We start from the raw sequence: 19,880 nt of genomic DNA, 5'->3' as shown, positions 1-19,880 counted from the left end.
GAAGGGAGCTAGCTGGGATTCTGTATGAAAGATGTGAGGAAGTATTTCTCAGAAAATTCAACAGATTTCAGAAATAGTCTTCCAGTAGACAGCTTGTTAATCCTTGGATCCAAAAATATTAGACCTACTGGAAGGGGTTACATCATAATGGTAGTGTGTGTGTGTATGTGTGTGTGTGTGTGTGTGTGTGTGTGTGTGTGTGTGTGTGTGTGTGTGTGTGTGTGTGTGTGTGTGTGTGTGTGTGTGTGTGTGTGTGTGTGTGTGTGTGTGTGCGCGCGCGCTCACACATACATATGTGTGTGTGTGTGTGTGTGTGTGTGTGTGTGTGTGTCTGTGCACGCCCACACATACATATGTGTGTGTGTGTGTGTGTGTGTGTGTGTGTGTGTGTGTGTGTGTGTGTGCGTGTGTATGTCTGTGTGTGCACGTACATGTACATGTGTGTGTATGTGTGTATGTCTGTGTGTGCATGTACATGTGCATATGTGTGTGTGTGTGTGTGTGTGTGTGTGTGTGTGTGTGTGTGTGTGTGTGTGTGTGTGTGTGTGTATGTGTGTGTGTGTGTGTGTGTGCATGCACATGCACGTACATATGTATGTGTGAGTGTGTAAGGCTCCTATAAAACAAGTTAGGTGTAATGTGGTAACCTAGGCAATTCTACTGTACAAGCATTTAGACCTACATGGTTCTCATCCGTTCATGCATACAGTTTCTATTTACCTAAAGTAGTATTTTGTAAGTGGCTCACCTCTTGAGAACACCAGGCACAGTGGGGTCCCCTCTGCAGACAGTCTTCACAATTCACTGACCCCACAAATGTACAAGAACCTGTCAGAGAAATCAGTAGGATGACATTAGCATGACACATAGCTAAGTTTTACAAAAATAAGTTTTTTTCACACCTTGTATTCTAAATATGCACTATGGTATATGTATATATATATATATATATATATATATATATATATATATATATATATATATATATATTTTTTTTTTACAATAATCGTGGTTTTAAGATGCTATGAGTTCTTATAACATGCACCTATCAATAACAAGCATTCATCTGTATTACATCATGATATTGCAATGAAAGGTCTGTAAATATAAGTGCACATGTAATATACTGAGGTACAAATGCCTACTCCACAAATTCAGCAGTAGGAAAACCAAGCAGTCCCGGGTCAGTTCTTATGTTGGGAAGCTACATTCTAAACTACACGCATACTCATAAAAGTAATACTTGTTCAAGAAATGGTCATATTAAAAAAAAAGTGCTAAGCCAATACATAATTTCCTTGCAAGGTATACCAAAAAAATGTAAAAGGTCTAACGTTAAAAATTATGTTTTTTATCTTTACTGATGTGCATTGAAGAATCTGCATATTACTAAGCCTCATTCATAATATTTATAGGTGCAACATTATACATAAAACGAAAGCATTCCACGTTTGTTTTTTAGTATTTTAATTTTTATTTTATATTAGCTGACTGGGGTGGTGGTGCTGTGGTAGCGTTGTCACCTCACAGTTAGACATTGCCCATTCGATTCTCAGTTAGAGGTCTTCTGTGTAGCAACATGCGTGAACGGGCATTCCTTCATTGAAGGTTGTGCGTTAGGCCCGGCAAGCCAGTATGTAAAAATCTACTGCCAATCATTAGTGGACCGAAGTTCCGCTGTGGTGACCCCTAACCGGGAAAAGCCGAAAGACACAAACAAACATTTTATATTTTATTTTTAATTGATTTCATATAATTGTTTTATTGATCCTATTAAGAGTATATAAGCACCGCTATTTTGGGCCTAAAGTTGTGACCTGATGAAGTCCTAGTATTTTGTGGATGAAAAACGCAGTGATCAAGTTAAAACGTTTAGTTTAATTTGTTAGTTCTTGTATTGTGCAGTGTGTTCAAATAAAACATCTCGGATTGGCTTATGGATTCCGTTGTCTCTGTTTGCCCCTACTGTGCTTCTCTTGGTGGATATTTTGGTTGGCTTTGCAATTAGCACGGTGTTCCCTGTTGTGTAGTATTTTTATTTTGTTTATGCATTATCATTTTGCAAACCATTTCATGATTCAATTACCACTGACTAGTTGTTTTACCATGATGTGATTCATTTAAACAATACCCACCAATCAACATTCTTTCAGGATGGGCTAACTGTGATATTATATCTACATAACCAACAGCTAGCCTGTTGTTAAGCAAGACATGTTCCATTCACCTAATACAAATACCGCTTAGTGAGAAAACAGCCATTTTTTCCTCAGTTAAGCAGTAAGAAATATCCAGCAACATCTTATCATCCTTCTGTTGTATCTAACAAATGTTTTATTAGTTTTCTATACTATATCTATATTATTAATTTTTTTATATTTGTGAACTAACAGTTTATTTCCAGCATGGTCCATACTGCTGTGATCACCGATGACGAATTTCCTTTTTCTTGTAAATTAGTGTTACTGTTGTTCTTTACACTTCTCACACAAGTCTGTTTTTCTTTAACATTGAAAGTGTTAAACAATTAAACAGTGATATGTAGCAAACAGGTGAAGCTGATATATTTTTAAATTATTTGAAAATGCAAACAGGTGACACTGTAATCAAACCATTACAGCACTAATACATACTATGGTTAACAGTGCTTTAGGTTATTTTATAGGTTCATAGGTTTATATGTTCATAGATTCATAAGTAAGTACTGGGCTAGCTGCCCTTGGAGGCCATTTTAAGCCTAGCTAGTTTCCCTTTTTATGATCAAAATAACCTGTCCCATTTGGTTATAGATTAGCCTTACCCACCACATGGTCAGTAATTATATATTACCACTAATGAAAATAAGTAAGATCATCATTTTGAGCAAATCCTCCAACCAAACCTATAAAGAAACAGACTAGCCATGGAATAAAATCTGCATTACTGACTACCAATTAATTCTCAATCCAGAAATTGCCTTTGTATCGAAATTCTGAAAAAAAAAACTTAATGAAGCCCAGAAGAATGAATTTGTAGTCCTTGTGGAAAATATTAGTGGTCTATGAGAAGGTGAGAGCCATGAAGTGTGCTTTGGAGAAGGGAAAAGATATGTTATGAGGCTATAACGTCTGGACCCCAAAGAGTTCTTCCCAACCTTGTAATGTTGTGTGCTAGCTCCTACTATTCTGTATCCCCTGACCTCAACATTATCAAATCCTGCATGGTGAATTCTCTGCAAAATAAGCTAAACAGACAAGCATTAAAGTGAAGTCAAGCCCAACAGCAATTTTCCTTAAAGAAATACCTGGTAGCAATATATGATCATTGCATGTGTAACAATATAATTGTCAACTTCATCTGAGTGTGTGCACCCATTTAACTAAGGTGAACCACACCAGGAATACAGGCATGACCCTCACTAGACGGGAATGGTGAAATCACACAGTCCTTCATAGCTTCATGTACGTTACACTACTCCTCCATGCACCTTTCATACTTTTACTAGGCATACTTACCTAAGCCAAAGCCACATCCTGCAATCCCCACCCCACTGCTATTAATAAAGTTAGACTGACAACCGTAACTAATATTTCTACTACTTTTCCTTCTTCCCCTTCTCTAATGCAGTAGATAAAAAAATCTTATTTCATTCTCCCCTTGCATAAGTTAACTGCCTGAATACTCATTTGCTATACCTGCTTTGGCATTATTTTCCCCTCATAGCTTCTCATCGTCCACCCCTGGCATTGTTTCTATTGCCTTCACTCTCTTCCTTTACCCCTCTTTTGCATATTAAAGTTGAAAATCCATGAGTACTAGCTGCCCATGTCAGCAGTCTATATTCCTTAACACATCTGCATCTACTGAATATCCGATAAACTCTTTTGAATTCTCATAAATGCACTTTTTTGGGGCAGGTCATAGTAAATGAATACACTTTTGCTGTCTCTTACTTGAAAACTCACATGCTTACAGATAACGTTTTACTGCCCTCACAGCAATACCTCCACCTTGAAGTGTGCAGCCTGCTAAGTTCACCCTCGCTACACTTGGGCACATTCTGCTCCCCTACCCTTCCCCCAGTTCCCACCCAACCTTGCATCAACTACACTTAAAGCATCCAAACTCCACCCACTCCAACAAAAGAACCAACCAGCTGTACTATCACTTCCAATTGGCTAATACTCCTCAGTCTATCAAAATCACATCACCTGATTTCCTAACTTAAACACGCCTACCCCACTAGACCCTCTACATCAACTCGTACAACCTCCAAAGAACTAGGCACGTGGTCACACTCTTATATCCCCTGAATTCCCACAGTCCTCCCCAACGTTATCTATATTATAACTGTTCCATGCACATTTCATACTTTTACTAACCTATATACTTGGTCATGCTTACCTATGCCATATCCTACTGCAATTTCCCACCCCACCACCACCCTATCTCCTCCAACTCAGTGCACCTTGTCCACAAACCAACATTCTTTATCCACAAAATCTCACCCAGTCTCTACTCTATCACAACACAGACCTTCTTAAAATACAACCACATCCAAAAGGCTTATCAACCCAATACAGTAAACTCAGAGCAAAGAGATAAATATAAAATATGGTGTCACTGCTTGAACCTCTCATCCACACCTCCACTCTGAAAGGACATTAATCCCAACCCAGGAACCATCTCATCAGACCATTCAGATGAACCTATGAACCTATGAACCTATAGACTCCTGTTACATTACCACCTTTGACCACTACACATATACCTCCTTTTAATCAGAATAACAACCTACTATTAATGCATATAAACCTTAGAAGCATCTATAACAAATATCTAGAGCTACACACATGCATTGCATCACACACATACTACAGTACTGAAACCTGGCTAAAAGCAAACACCAAAGACGAAGACATCCTTTCCCCAGGCTATAATACAATAAGAAATTATAGACTGCACAAAAAGCTGGAAGTTTGCAATACTTTATAAAAACACTCTGGAAGTCACCAGATACCCATGTAGCCACCACAATTTTCCCGTGCCAAATTAATTGTCTCCCTCCTCCACCTTAACAAGCATACACACAGACACACACACACATATATATATATATATATATATATATATATATATATATATATATGTGTGTGTGTATATATTTTCCCAGGGAACAACATCCCAATTATAGAAGACATCCCTGCCGGGTTGTCTAATATAAAGAAGGAAATCATTATACTAAGGGACTTCAATGTAGATTATCTACTTCCTAACTCTGATTCCCCAACCCTCTCTATTAACCTGTAGAATTTCACCCAAATAATCACCTTTCCCACAGGAATCAACAAACACAATAACAGGCAATCATTATTAGACTGGATTCATACCACCCCACCCTCAAACATAAACACTTCTACCATCAGTGATGATCTTTCCATTTTTGCCACCAGATACATTAATCATGCCCTTAGACACACGATCTTTAAACAAGTATATAAACTCACCACCTTTAACAAAGATTCTTTTGTTAACTACCTCTTCCAATATAACTGGAATACTCTAAAATAAGTACATCAGACGATGCTGTTACCTGCTTCAGTAGCATATTCCTTAACATACACAGTGAAGTAGCTCCCCTTAGAATAAAAAGAACCAAAGGTAACTCTGCCCCATGGCTCACTAAAGAAACTAAACAGTTCATGTTGCACAGATATAAAGCACAGAGTAAAGACAGAATACAATAAAAGTGTCAAACCGTCAGACAACTTATAAATCCCTGTAATCAAAATGTCAAATTATACAAAACCACCTACTTTAATTCCCTCCAAAGCAAACATTCCCCAGAACTCAAAGCAATTCTGAACAACCATAAAAATGCCTACTATACCCCAGTCAAATTAGCAGCCCACCACCAACTACAAACAACAAAACCTACCCCATAGTCACCCAATTTAACAAATTTCACTCAATCTGTCTTCACTTTCATTTGAAACTAATCCAACCATTTCCTTCACTATCCCTGTCATCCATATGTACAGCACCTCTGTTTTTTAATTTCTTCCAATATTGACCTTGGCTATCGAAAAAGTACCTCTTAAAACTAAAAGCCACTGCACATACTGCAGACAGCTTCTTAAGTGAATACCTCAAAGCAACAGCTAACAGCGTAGCATGCCTAATCTCAATATTCATAAATAGATCTATTACTGAAAATGATGTCCCATCTATCTGGAAAAAAAATTGACATCACACCACTTCGCAAAGGTGGATCAGCCACAGACCTCTCCATTTACCAGCCCACAGCAATTCTTACCCTCAATCCAAAATATTAGAAAAATGTATACATTCCCAACTCCTAACCTATCTCACCAACAATAATATGATCTGCTCCAGACAACGTGGTTTTTGGTCACACCACAGTACTACAACAGCCTTGCTTAGCTTCACTGAATCTATAAATCCCAACAGAAATAATGGAAACCAAGTCTCCTCCCTTTTCCTTGGATGTATCAAAAGCATTTGACACAGTATCCCACCAACCTCTAATTTATGAACTTTCTTCCCTATCCATGTCTCATTCATCTACTTTTTTGGTTCTGTAACTGTCTCTCCAACAGACAGCAGGCCATAAAATGGAGTCACGAGCTCTCCCCCTTCCTACCTGTCACCGTTGGTGTCTTTGAAGGATCAGTTCTAGGCCCAGTACTTTTCAATATCTCCACAAACACCTTGCATAAAACCAGCAAACTTGCCTCTAAAATACAATATAAAAAATGAAAAAAACAAACAATTCTCCTTGTTAGCTAAAGAACTCCAAGGTACACAAAACAGATGCAAAACCAAAAGAAATCAGAAGTCCACCATTCCAGAACTTGTTTAATAACACAGATACCAAAGCTTTTGAGTAAAACTCTTCATCAGTGCATAAACCAATTTTAAAATATAGACATGATATGGTGTAAATGCATTTTCTATGTATATTTTTATATGTATTGGTTTCAATTTTTTTTTTTACTTTTTTACTTGTTGGGCACTTTAAATGGTGTATTATTGTTAATTGGAATTATGAGCTGTGTATTATATAAAATGATGGTATGTTTTCTAAGTTTGCAAATGTCAAACGCAAAATGCTTCAAATGTGCAATGAGCGAATGCACAGTGACATTCGCTCATTGCAGATTCGGCATTTTGGGGCAGATTGCACTATAGTCAGGATCGGAAAATGGACCCTTTCCCCACTGTAGTATGATCTCGGAGTTAGTATATTAAAGTAGGGGGGTGCAGGGTGGCTTGCCCCCTGCATAACACTTCATTACACTACGTATTCAACTTTTGTGTTCTAAAATCAGTGAATCTGCTTTTCGATTTGCTGATTTTCGAACATTGGAAACTGCCACTTTTTTTGTTTCGTGCTTACATTTCACTCATATGAGCAATCGCACAAGTGATTTTCATCCAAGTAAAGGTAAACCTATATTTGCAACAAGTTTTGAAGACCTTGCAGTTTAAAGTTGAACAATACAAAAACTGCAATGGCAGAGACTGAGCTTTGATGTGTACCTTCAGCTTGGTATTGTTCCCAGAGGTTTGAGAGTCCTCAGACTGTCTACCTATGGGAATGAATATCAAGATCTACTCCTTAAGGGGCAAGAACTAATGTATGGCTTAGTGCTGAATACAGGAAATTGATGAATGATTTTTTTTTTCTTACACATGAAATGAAACTAGCCACAGAGATCGAGGCTTTAGAAGATAAGGTGCTAAATGCCTGTGAGTATACTGCTGTTGCAAAAGACTATAACAATCTACCTGAGTGGCTCAGAGCTTTTGAGGATAGACTGATTGCCACTAAAAAAAAGGAAGTTAATGCAAGACATCAATGATTTAAAAAATAAGAATTTTTTTTTCTGGCCTAAGACAGCCCATCCAATAGCAGAACAAAGTTCTGATGTAGTCCACCTATTATGTGCTAGATATGAAATGACTCCACCTCCTCTTCCTGAGCCAGCAAAATGTGGTGGTTTCCGATTTGGATGGCTTCACAGATGTGTGTAAACAATTGTTGGAAGTATAGAGAGTTGTAGAAAGGATGACTACACCACTTCATTCTCAGGATTTGTTTATGGATTTGGGCTCCCCTGTTCCTTCTGTGTCTGAGAAAGTAAATGTGAACAATGAGACTTTTTTAGTACAAACTCGATTCCATCTGCAGCAACTGATAGCACTAAAAGAAAGGATCAGAGGGAGAAGCAACAGCCACAACCGAGCGAGAAACAAGGAAGAAGACAAACAGAAGCTACAGAAATTTCACAACAAGGTAGGCCAGGAAATGAAATTCAAGAGAATGAAAACTTGAATGTGGGCAACAATAATGTACTTAATTTGTCTGAATATATTTTAAGCCCATTTGAACTGCAGCTACTAGCTAAAGGGCCAACATGTATTCCATCCACTGCTGGTGATTTGACTGATATGTTAACAGAACTATGACTATTTGCTAGGTCATTAGACTTGAAATTGCTGTTTATAAATGAAGTTGAATGCAATGGTTTGGTTTTGAAATGGTCAAGTACTTCTGTACCATGTAATACCCGTACAGGTAAAGCATTTTTAAGTATGTGTGAACAGGAAATATATGATGCTTTCTGTAAGAAGCAAAAGGAGATACATTTTACAATCTTGTGAAGGAAGAACAGGTTGCACTAGCTTCCTTATGTGCTAATAATGATTTAATTATTAAGCCCTCAGATAAAGTTGGGATGATTGTAGTAATGAGCTGTATTCAGTTTAATAGTTGAATGAGCGAGTTTTTGTCCGGTGTACACACCTTTACCATAGTTAATAAGAGCTTCGTGAACATGGTTATTACAAAAGTAAAAGATTTTCTTTATGATTTACTAACCGAAGGCATGATAACTCCTGAAACATATAACTATCTCTATTTAACTAATCCAGTAATTCCATTCATTTATGGACATCCTAAAATTCACAAATGTTTAATGGTGCCCCATATGTGACCTATAGTTTCTGGAAAAAGATGGGTTACGACAGCAATTTCTAAATATTTAGATAAGCAGTTAGACCCCATGTTGAAGTATTGTGGTAGCTTTATTAAGGATACTCATTACTTTTTTTAAGTACTAATGAATGGTCAGTAAGTAGTATATCTCAAGACATTTTGTTAGTGGCGATGAGCATCAACTCCTTATTTACTGTTATCCTGAATGTGTATGGGATTGACGCAATAAGGGCATTCCTAAATGCACATAGTGATTATGATACATACTAAAGTAGAGTTGCTATGCTCTATGTCGGAGTGTGTTTTAGATAATAAGGTATTCACTTTTGATAATAATCACTACCATCAACCACTGGGTGTAGTGATGGGCACACCAGTCATGAACACTTATGCCAATTTGTTATTGGCAAGGTGGGAGGAGAAATTTATTTTGCTGAGCATAGTAGATTATTTAGAAATGGCAATTTATTGATCTTTAAATGTTTCATAGATGATATATTTCTTTTATGGAAAGGTGACTCATGAGTTAGATACTGTTATTGACTTTCTTCATTCTTTGACTGATTTCTTACTTTTTGATGTTAAAACATCAGATGTCACTATTATTTTTTTGGACATTACTATTTCTAAATAGGATCTTGCCCTTAATACTGTGATACATAGGAAGAATGTACACGCTGTGAAATATGTGGACTCAGGGAGTATGCATCCTACACACAATTTTAAAGGAGTTGTAAAAAGCCAATTCATGAGAGCAAGTAGGTTGAGTACAAAAGAAGGGATGTTCATAAATGAAATGGAAGGTATGGCACTGGAGTTTAGAAGTAGAGGCTAGAATGACAGCCTTATTGAAGAGACAAAAAAAGTCAGTAAGTCAGTTAAGAAAGGATGTAGCTAAACCATATTTATCAGGAGAAAATAGTGTTGTACATAATAATATTGTGGCTAAAAATTGAATAAAGGTACAATTAGTTATATGACGAAATATAATAGACATACCAAAATAGTACAACACATTATTAGGAAAAATTGGACTATTTCAACATCCAACAAAGAAACTAGTGAGGTAGTAGGGGCAAGAACCTGGTTTGTATATAAAAGGGAAAAGAACTTAAAGCAATATTTATGCTATAAAGATGTAAAGAAAGGGAAAATGAAAAAGATTTGTAAGAGAAAATCAGGTACTACCCCTTGCTTTAACTGCACTCACTGTAAAGATATTAACAACGATTTATTTTTTAGGCCTCTCATTAGTCATGAAATGTTTAAGTTTACTGCATTAGGTACATGCAATACAGAAAATGTCATATATTTTGCTAATTGTTTTCAATGCCAATGTTTTTATATTAGCAAAACAAATAAAAAAATTGAAGGGAAGGATAAGCGCACTTAAGTCAGATATATGTAGGAGTGTTCTTACTATTGTTCTAGCAAAACATGTATCTGTAAATGGGGTAGAGCATAAGTTTAAATTTAGAATTTTACAAGTTATATATGTTAACAGGAATGGGGGGATATAGTGAATAGAACAGAAATGAATGAATATAAGTAGATTAATTATTTCAGGGAAGATTGTTTACCAGGGTTAAATAGTAGTAATAGTATTAAACCAATTTTAAAAGATAGACATGATATGGTATAAATGCATCTTTTATGTATATTTTTATATGTACTAGTTTCATTATTTGTCTTTATTTTTTTTTTACTTGTTTACTTGTTGGGCACTTTAAATGATGTATTATTGTTAATTAAAACTATGAGGTGATTGGCAGTGTAGTATATAAAATGATGGCATGGTTTCTATGTTTTATACACTGATGAAGAGTTTTACTCGAACGCTTTGGTATGTGTTTAATTAAACAAGTTCTTGAATGGTAGACTTCTGGTTTCTTTTGGTTTTATAATACAATATACAGGCAACACCATCATCATTTACTCAGCTCCAAGCCCCCCACTACTTCAGCAAATATCTGCTCTGTAGAATCATGGCTAATAGCTCATCAGTTAATCCTAAATACAAACAAATGAATGCTCTTTACACCTAAATCTCTTCTAGCAGACATTTTATCTCTTAACATTACCTTCACAAATATCACCACCATAGAAATCATGTCAAATTCAAAACTGTTGGGTGTCATAATAGAAAATTACTTAAAATTCGACACACCACCAATCCATAAAAATGAGCAACAACTGTCTTTTCCCTAGTAAAAGAAACCTTACCTCATTACCTCTTCCAGAAAAACCTTAGTAACATCCAACCTTCTCCCCTCTCTTTTTTATACATCACATACAGATCACACTACTAAATAAACTAGTAGCTTGCTATAACAAAATATTTGAATCTAATGCACCTTACCGCACTCACCACTGCATGGCACTAGAGAAACTAAAATGGCATAAACTAATTTATCACCTTACAGAGATGCATCTAGTCAATACTCACAAAATAATACACAAACCAAACACATGCCCTTCTTTACAGAACATTCTTAAACATTACTCACTAACATGATGTATTTGTTCATGTAAAAAAAGCCTTCTAACCACCTCCAAATACCACAGCAAAACAAGAGACTCACCGTATTCATCCTGCATCACCAGGCAGTGGAACTCAATACCTATTTCACCAAAACAGGACAGCTATGCATCAAGTTTATATCATAATCTCAAACACCTAACTTGGTCTTTGCTCTGCCCATGTTCCTGTCCTAACAACAATTCTCTTGCTTTTATCTCCAAAATCTTTCACTAGCTAAACCCAGCTCCATCAACTTATTTCTAGGTACTTTAACTGCCTATCTCAACTTTGCTTCTCCACTGCTTATCTGATTCTTCACAACTTTTTCCACATTTGTCCTCTTTACTTCATATTTTTACATACAGGAGTCTGTCAGTTTTATAGGAATCATATATTATCAATTCTCTACAACATACGTATAATGCAGCAACTATAATCTGTTTTTCTTAACTGTTATCTTGTAAATGATGAATACAATTTATATTTACTATTCAAAAATGCATATTACTGTAAAACACCCCTTTTGCATTTTTCAGTGTCAAATGTCAAGTTATATAACACTTTTATTTCATTGTTAACTATCAAGCTTTTGCTTTGATTTTTTGTGACTATGAAATTAATATCATATGGAGCTTTTCTCCATGGGAATCCGTTGAAAATGGGTGTGCATGCCTAGTCAGAATTTCCTGGTAAACAAGGCAATAAATAAATAAATAATAAATAAATACATAAGAAAAAAGGTACCATCTCCCTTTACTCACTCACACACAAATGCTCACATTAATTAAACTTTACAATTCTTGCAAATCACTGCACCCCCCCAAAAAAACAATTTTCTATGATAACATATTTAAATACTTTGTTTTTATTTCTCTGTAGATCTATGATCAAGCATACATACTTGACTTCATGGTACCATGGCATCCTAAATCCATGAGTGAATTATGTGTTATCAAATCCATGAGTGAAGCAAAAGTTATGTTCTGAGTTTATTCACATTATAAGTGATCAAATGTTTTATGGTCGTAAACATTGCTTTTAGTCTATAGGCATTCTTGTTTTTCTCTAACCAAGATGACATTCATTGTCTTCTTATTATATTCAAAATTAGTGTTCTGTCTGTACTTATAGCCTATGTTTTCACAAATATAAACTATAGAAATCTTAAAAAACACAATTTATTTTTCCTTTCATTGACCAGATTAGTCCCATGAGTCTATTAGCCCCTTTTCAGGGTAGACCCGAAGTGGTACTTCTATTATTAGGGGAAATTTGGCCAGGGCATCAGGGAACTTCCCCTACTCTTGGTAATGGTTGAAGGATTTGTGTGTTACACATTCTGACTTCCTGTTTCCTGTCCAGGTGTGGAGGCAGCCAGGAGGAACAGAAACAAAATATGGCTGAGCCAGCTTTGGCTGAAAATGAGGTGAAAGTTAATGAAAATGTAGTTGAAATGGGAGACTCGCTACCAGAAGTTTTTTCTGATGCTGTGGGTGCAGAAAAAACAGTGATATTGGAAGAAAAGGAAATTGTAACTGTAACAGAGATGGATTCAGAGGAAAACTTTCAGAGGAGATTGTTTGAAGGAGAGACAGTTAGCTCTGAGAGATGCATAATTACAACCCTCCAATTGGGAGGGTTGCGGGATGATTATTTGGAAGAAATGGTAAACAAAAGTTAACCAGAAAGTGGAGCAGCAGTTTCATGGAGTGACATCATGGAGAAAATAGAAGAAGAAAAAGGAGAAGAGACTGTGCCAGAAAAAGTTCAAGTGACAAAAACTTATGCACAAACTGTGGGGAAGGAGCAAAGAAGAAAGAAGAAATAAAAGAAACAAAAAAGAAGTATACAGTATGTGTGAGCAGTAAAAAAGAAGAAAGTTTGGACAGGTATAAGATTTGTGATTTTGTCATAGCACCGCTGGGTGTCAAACAAAAGAGGTAAGAACATTCATTTTAATTAATAAAGAGACTTTTTGTGACTTGAAATTTGAGACTGGGCAGGCCATGGAAAATTTTTGGGGTACATATGAACAAAAGAAAAATATTTATCAATGGTCAGAATATATCGTGCAAACTTTTTACAGACAAAAAAAGAATAACGATCCAGTATAGAACTGAAGTTGAAGCAAAAGAACTGAAAGAACATTTGTTAACTATTTGTAAAGAAGTAATGGACACTACAACAATATATGATGAAAGAGGACTACGGACTGGGGGATGGGGATGTGGAGTAATACTGAAAATGGAAAATGACAATGTTATGCACGTACCTAGTATTATTGATGTTTATGGTTATAGGAGTTTTGTGAAATACAGGGGTCAACCAAAATCATGTTATTTTTGTGGAAAAAGTGATCATTTAATCAATGAATGTGATACAAAAGAAGTTATTTATGTGGTAAAACAGAGCATAATGGAAAAAAAATGATTTAAATTGCAGAAAATGTGACAATACTGGTCACTCATGGCTAGAGTGTGAAATGAATGTGTAAAAAAATGAAAATAAAGTTATACAGGAGAAAGAGATAGTAGAATGGGTTATACAAGGAAATGTACAAAAAGATGTCACTGATAAAGAAGTTATACATGAAGTTAAATAAAATAATAAGAAAAAAACAACAGAGGAGACAAATGAGAAAGTGTACAGTAAGAAATAAAAAGAATTCGATAGGGAAAAGAGTTAAAGAAAGGAAAAAAATCCAAAAACATCATGCTTAGAGAACTAAGAAAGGAAAGGGATAAACATTTTATTATACTTACTGTTCTTAAAAAGCTGAAAACATTCGCTTTAAATGTGACAAGTATGAAAAATCTTAAAAGGAGAATAGGTATATTACAATGGTGTGCCGCAGTAGAGAATAGGTATATTACAATGGTGTGCTGCAGTAGAGAATAGGTATATTACAATGGTGTGCTGCAGTAGAGAATAGGTATATTACAATGGTGTGCTGCAGTAGAGAATAGGTATATTACAATGGTGTGCTGCAGTAGAGAATAGGTATATTACAATGGTGTGCTGCAGTAGAGAATAGGTATATTACAATGGTGTGCTGCAGTAGAGAATAGGTGTATTACAATGGTGTGCTGCAGGAGAGAATAGGTATATTACAGTGGTGTGCTGCAGTAGAGAATAGGTATATTACAATGGTGTGCTGCAGTAGAGAATAGGTATATTACAATGGTGTGCTGCAGTAGAGAATAGGTATATTACAATAAGGTGCTGCAGTAGAGAATAGGTATATTACAATGGTGTGCTGCAGTAGAGAATAGGTATATTACAATGGTGTGCTGCAGTAGAGAATAGGTATATTACAATGGTGTGCTGCAGTAGAGAATAGGTATATTACAATGGTGTGCTGCAGTAGAGAATAGGTATATTACAATGGTGTGCTGCAGTAGAGAATAGGTATATTACAATGGTGTGCTGCAGTAGAGAATAGGTATATTACAATGGTGTGCTGCAGTAGAGAATAGGTATATTACAATGGTGTGCTGCAGTAGAGAATAGGTATATTACAATGGTGTGCTGCAGTAGAGAATAGGTATATTACAATGGTGTGCTGCAGTAGAGAATAGGTATATTACAATGGTGTGCTGCAGTAGAGAATAGGTATATTACAATGGTGTGCTGCAGTAGAGAATAGGTATATTACAGTGGTGTGCTGCAGTAGAGAATAGGTATATTACAATGGTGTGCTGCAGTAGAGAATAGGTATATTACAATGGTGTGCTGCAGTAGAGAATAGGTATATTACAATGGTGTGCTGCAGTAGAGAATAGGTATATTACAATAAGGTGCTGCAGTAGAGAATAGGTATATTACAATGGTGTGCTGCAGTAGAGAATAGGTATATTACAATGGTGTGCTGCAGTAGAGAATAGATATATTACAATGGTGTGCTGCAGTAGAGAATAGGTATATTACAATGGTGTGCTGCAGTAGAGAATAGGTATATTACAGTGGTGTGCTGCAGTAGAGAATAGGTATATTACAATGGTGTGCTGCAGTAGAGAATAGGTATATTACAATGGTGTGCTGCAGTATAGAATAGGTATATTACAATGGTGTGCTGCAGTAGAGAATAGGTATATTACAATGGTGTGCTGCAGTAGAGAATAGGTATATTACAATGGTGTGCTGCAGTAGAGAATAGGTATATTACAATGGTGTGCTGCAGTAGAGAATAGGTATATTACAATGGTGTGCTGCAGTAGAGAATAGGTATATTACAATGGTGTGCTGCAGTAGAGAATAGGTATATTACAGTGGTGTGCTGCAGTAGAGAATAGGTATATTACAATGGTGTGCTGCAGTAGAGAATAGGTATATTACAATGGTGTGCTGCAGTAGAGAATAGGTATATTACAATGGTGTGCTGCAGTAGAGAATAGGTAGATTACAATGGTGTGCTGCAGTAGAGAATATGTATATTACAATGGTGTGCTGCAGTAGAATAGGTATATTACAATGGTGTGCTGCAGTAGAGAATAGGTATATTACAGTGGTGTGCTGCAGTAGAGAATAGGTATATTACAATGGTGTGCTGCAGTAGAGAATAGGTATATTACAGTGGTGTGCTGCAGTAGAGAATAGGTATATTACAATGGTGTGCTGCAGTAGAGAATAGGTATATTACAATGGTGTGCTGCAGTAGAGAATAGGTATATTACAATGGTGTGCTGCAGTAGAGAATAGGTATATTACAATGGTGTGCTGCAGTAGAGAATAGGTATATTACAATGGTGTGCTGCAGTAGAGAATAGGTATATTACAATGGTGTGCTGCAGTAGAGAATAGGTATATTACAATGGTGTGCTGCAGTAGAGAATAGGTATATTACAGTGGTGTGCTGCAGTAGAGAATAGGTATATTACAGTGGTGTGCTGCAGTAGAGAATAGGTATATTACAATGGTGTGCTGCAGTAGAGAATAGGTATATTACAATGGTGTGCTGCAGTAGAGAATAGGTATATTACAGTGGTGTGCTGCAGTAGAGAATAGGTATATTACAATGGTGTGCTGCAGTAGAGAATAGGTATATTACAATGGTGTGCTGCAGTAGAGAATAGGTATATTACAATGGTGTGCTGCAGTAGAGAATAGGTATATTACAATGGTGTGCTGCAGTAGAGAATAGGTATATTACAATGGTGTGCTGCAGTAGAGAATAGGTATATTACAATGGTGTGCTGCAGTAGAGAATAGGTATATTACAATGGTGTGCTGCAGTAGAGAATAGGTATATTACAGTGGTGTGCTGCAGTAGAGAATAGGTATATTACAATGGTGTGCTGCAGTAGAGAATAGGTATATTACAGTGGTGTGCTGCAGTAGAGAATAGGTATATTACAATGGTGTGCTGCAGTAGAGAATAGGTATATTACAATGGTGTGCTGCAGTAGAGAATAGGTATATTACAATGGTGTGCTGCAGTAGAGAATAGGTATATTACAATGGTGTGCTGCAGTAGAGAATAGGTATATTACAATGGTGTGCTGCAGTAGAGAATAGGTATATTACAATGGTGTGCTGCAGTAGAGAATAGGTATATTACAATGGTGTGCTGCAGTAGAGAATAGGTATATTACAATGGTGTGCTGCAGTAGAGAATAGGTATATTACAATGGTGTGCTGCAGTAGAGAATAGGTATATTACAATGGTGTGCTGCAGTAGAGAATAGGTATATTACAATGGTGTGCTGCAGTAGAGAATAGGTATATTACAATGGTGTGCTGCAGTAGAGAATAGGTATATTACAATGGTGTGCTGCAGTAGAGAATAGGTATATTACAATGGTGTGCTGCAGTAGAGAATAGGTATATTACAATGGTGTGCTGCAGTAGAGAATAGGTATATTACAATGGTGTGCTGCAGTAGAGAATAGGTATATTACAATGGTGTGCTGCAGTAGAGAATAGGTATATTACAATGGTGTGCTGCAGTAGAGAATAGGTATATTACAATGGCGTGCTGCAGTAGAGAATAGGTATATTACAATGGCGTGCTGCAGTAGAGAATAGGTATATTACAATGGTGTGATGCAGTAGAGAATAGGTATATTACAATGGTGTGCTGCAGTAGAGAATAGGTATATTACAATGGTGTGCTGCAGTAGAGAATAGGTATATTACAATGGTGTGCTGCAGTAGAGAATAGGTATATTACAATGGTGTGCTGCAGTAGAGAATAGGTATATTACAATGGTGTGCTGCAGTAGAGAATAGGTATATTACAATGGCGTGCTGCAGTAGAGAATAGGTATATTACAATGGTGTGCTGCAGTAGAGAATAGGTATATTACAGTGGTGTGCTGCAGTAGAGAATAGGTATATTACAATGGTGTGCTGCAGTAGAGAATAGGTATATTACAATGGTGTGCTGCAGTAGAGAATAGGTATATTACAATGGTGTGCTGCAGTAGAGAATAGGTATATTACAATGGTGTGCTGCAGTAGAGAATAGGTATATTACAATGGTGTGCTGCAGTAGAGAATAGGTATATTACAATGGTGTGCTGCAGTAGAGAATAGGTATATTACAATGGTGTGCTGCAGTAGAGAATAGGTATATTACAATGGTGTGCTGCAGTAGAGAATAGGTATATTACAATGGTGTGCTGCAGTAGAGAATAGGTATATTACAATGGTGTGCTGCAGTAGAGAATAGCTATATTACAATGGTGTGCTGCAGTAGAGAATAGGTATATTACAATGGTGTGCTGCAGTAGAGAATAGGTATATTACAATGGTGTGCTACAGTAGAGAATAGGTATATTACAATGGTGTGCTGCAGTAGAGAATAGGTATATTACAATGGTGTGCTGCAGTAGAGAATAGGTATATTACAATGGTGTGCTGCAGTAGAGAATAGGTATATTACAATGGTGTGCTGCAGTAGAGAATAGGTATATTACAATGGTGTGCTGCAGTAGAGAATAGGTATATTACAATGGTGTGCTGCAGTAGAGAATAGGTATATTACAATGGTGTGCTGCAGTAGAGAATAGGTATATTACAATGGTGTGCTGCAGTAGAGAATAGGTATATTACAATGGTGTGCTGCAGTAGAGAATAGGTATATTACAATGGTGTGCTGCAGTAGAGAATAGGTATATTACAATGGTGTGCTGCAGTAGAGAATAGGTATATTACAATGGTGTGCTGCAGTAGAGAATAGGTATATTACAATGGTGTGCTGCAGTAGAGAATAGGTATATTACAATGGTGTGCTGCAGTAGAGAATAGGTATATTACAGTGGTGTGCTGCAGTAGAGAATAGGTATATTACAATGGTGTGCTGCAGTAGAGAATAGGTATATTACAATGGTGTGCTGCAGTAGAGAATAGGTATATTACAATGGTGTGCTGCAGTAGAGAATAGGTATATTACAATGGTGTGCTGCAGTAGAGAATAGGTATATTACAATGGTGTGCTGCAGTAGAGAATAGGTATATTACAATGGTGTGCTGCAGTAGAGAATAGGTATATTACAATGGTGTGCTGCAGTAGAGAATAGGTATATTACAATGGTGTGCTGCAGGAGAGAATAGGTATATTACAATGGTGTGCTGCAGTAGAGAATAGGTATATTACAATGGTGTGCTGCAGTAGAGAATAGGTATATTACAATGGTGTGCTGCAGTAGAGAATAGGTATATTACAATGGTGTGCTGCAGTAGAGAATAGGTATATTACAATGGTGTGCTGCAGTAGAGAATAGGTATATTACAGTGGTGTGCTGCAGTAGAGAATAGGTATATTACAATGGTGTGCTGCAGTAGAGAATAGGTATATTACAATGGTGTGCTGCAGTAGAGAATAGGTATATTACAATGGTGTGCTGCAGTAGAGAATAGGTATATTACAATGGTGTGCTGCAGTAGAGAATAGGTATATTACAGTGGTGTGCTGCAGTAGAGAATAGGTATATTACAATGGTGTGCTGCAGTAGAGAATAGGTATATTACAATGGTGTGCTGCAGTAGAGAATAGGTATATTATAATGGTGTGCTGCAGTAGAGAATAGGTATATTACAATGGTGTGCTGCTTTAGAGAATAGGTATATTACAATGGTGTGCTGCAGTAGAGAATAGGTATATGACAATGGTGTGCTGCAGTAGAGAATAGGTATATTACAATGGTGTGCTGCAGTAGAGAATAGGTATATTACAATGGTGTGCTGCAGTAGAGAATAGGTATATTACAATGGTGTGCTGCAGTAGAGAATAGGTATATTACAATGGTGTGCTGCAGTAGAGAATAGGTATATTACAATGGTGTGCTGCAGTAGAGAATAGGTAAATTACAATGGTGTGCTGCAGTAGAGAATAGGTATATTACAATGGTGTGCTGC

General features: G+C 36.5%; 1 protein-coding gene across 1 annotated transcript in view; it reads right to left on the bottom strand.

Moving 5' to 3' along the window:
- ITGB6 (integrin subunit beta 6) overlaps window positions 1–19,880 on the bottom strand; it is a 920,643-nt gene that overhangs the window by 820,960 nt on the left and 79,803 nt on the right. Inside the window, exon 3 of the mRNA XM_044074743.1 lies at window positions 749–828. Coding sequence (XP_043930678.1) covers window positions 749–828 — 80 coding nt within the window. The remainder of the gene's footprint in view (window positions 1–748; window positions 829–19,880) is intronic.

Source organism: Protopterus annectens, chromosome 6.part0 (assembly GCF_019279795.1).
Source record: "Protopterus annectens isolate FY-2018-M chromosome 6.part0, PAN1.0, whole genome shotgun sequence".
In the NCBI taxonomy this organism is placed as follows: Eukaryota; Metazoa; Chordata; order Ceratodontiformes; family Protopteridae; genus Protopterus; species Protopterus annectens.
The sequence above is the reverse complement of the archived record's forward strand: the minus strand, read 5'-3'. Positions and strand labels throughout refer to the sequence as shown.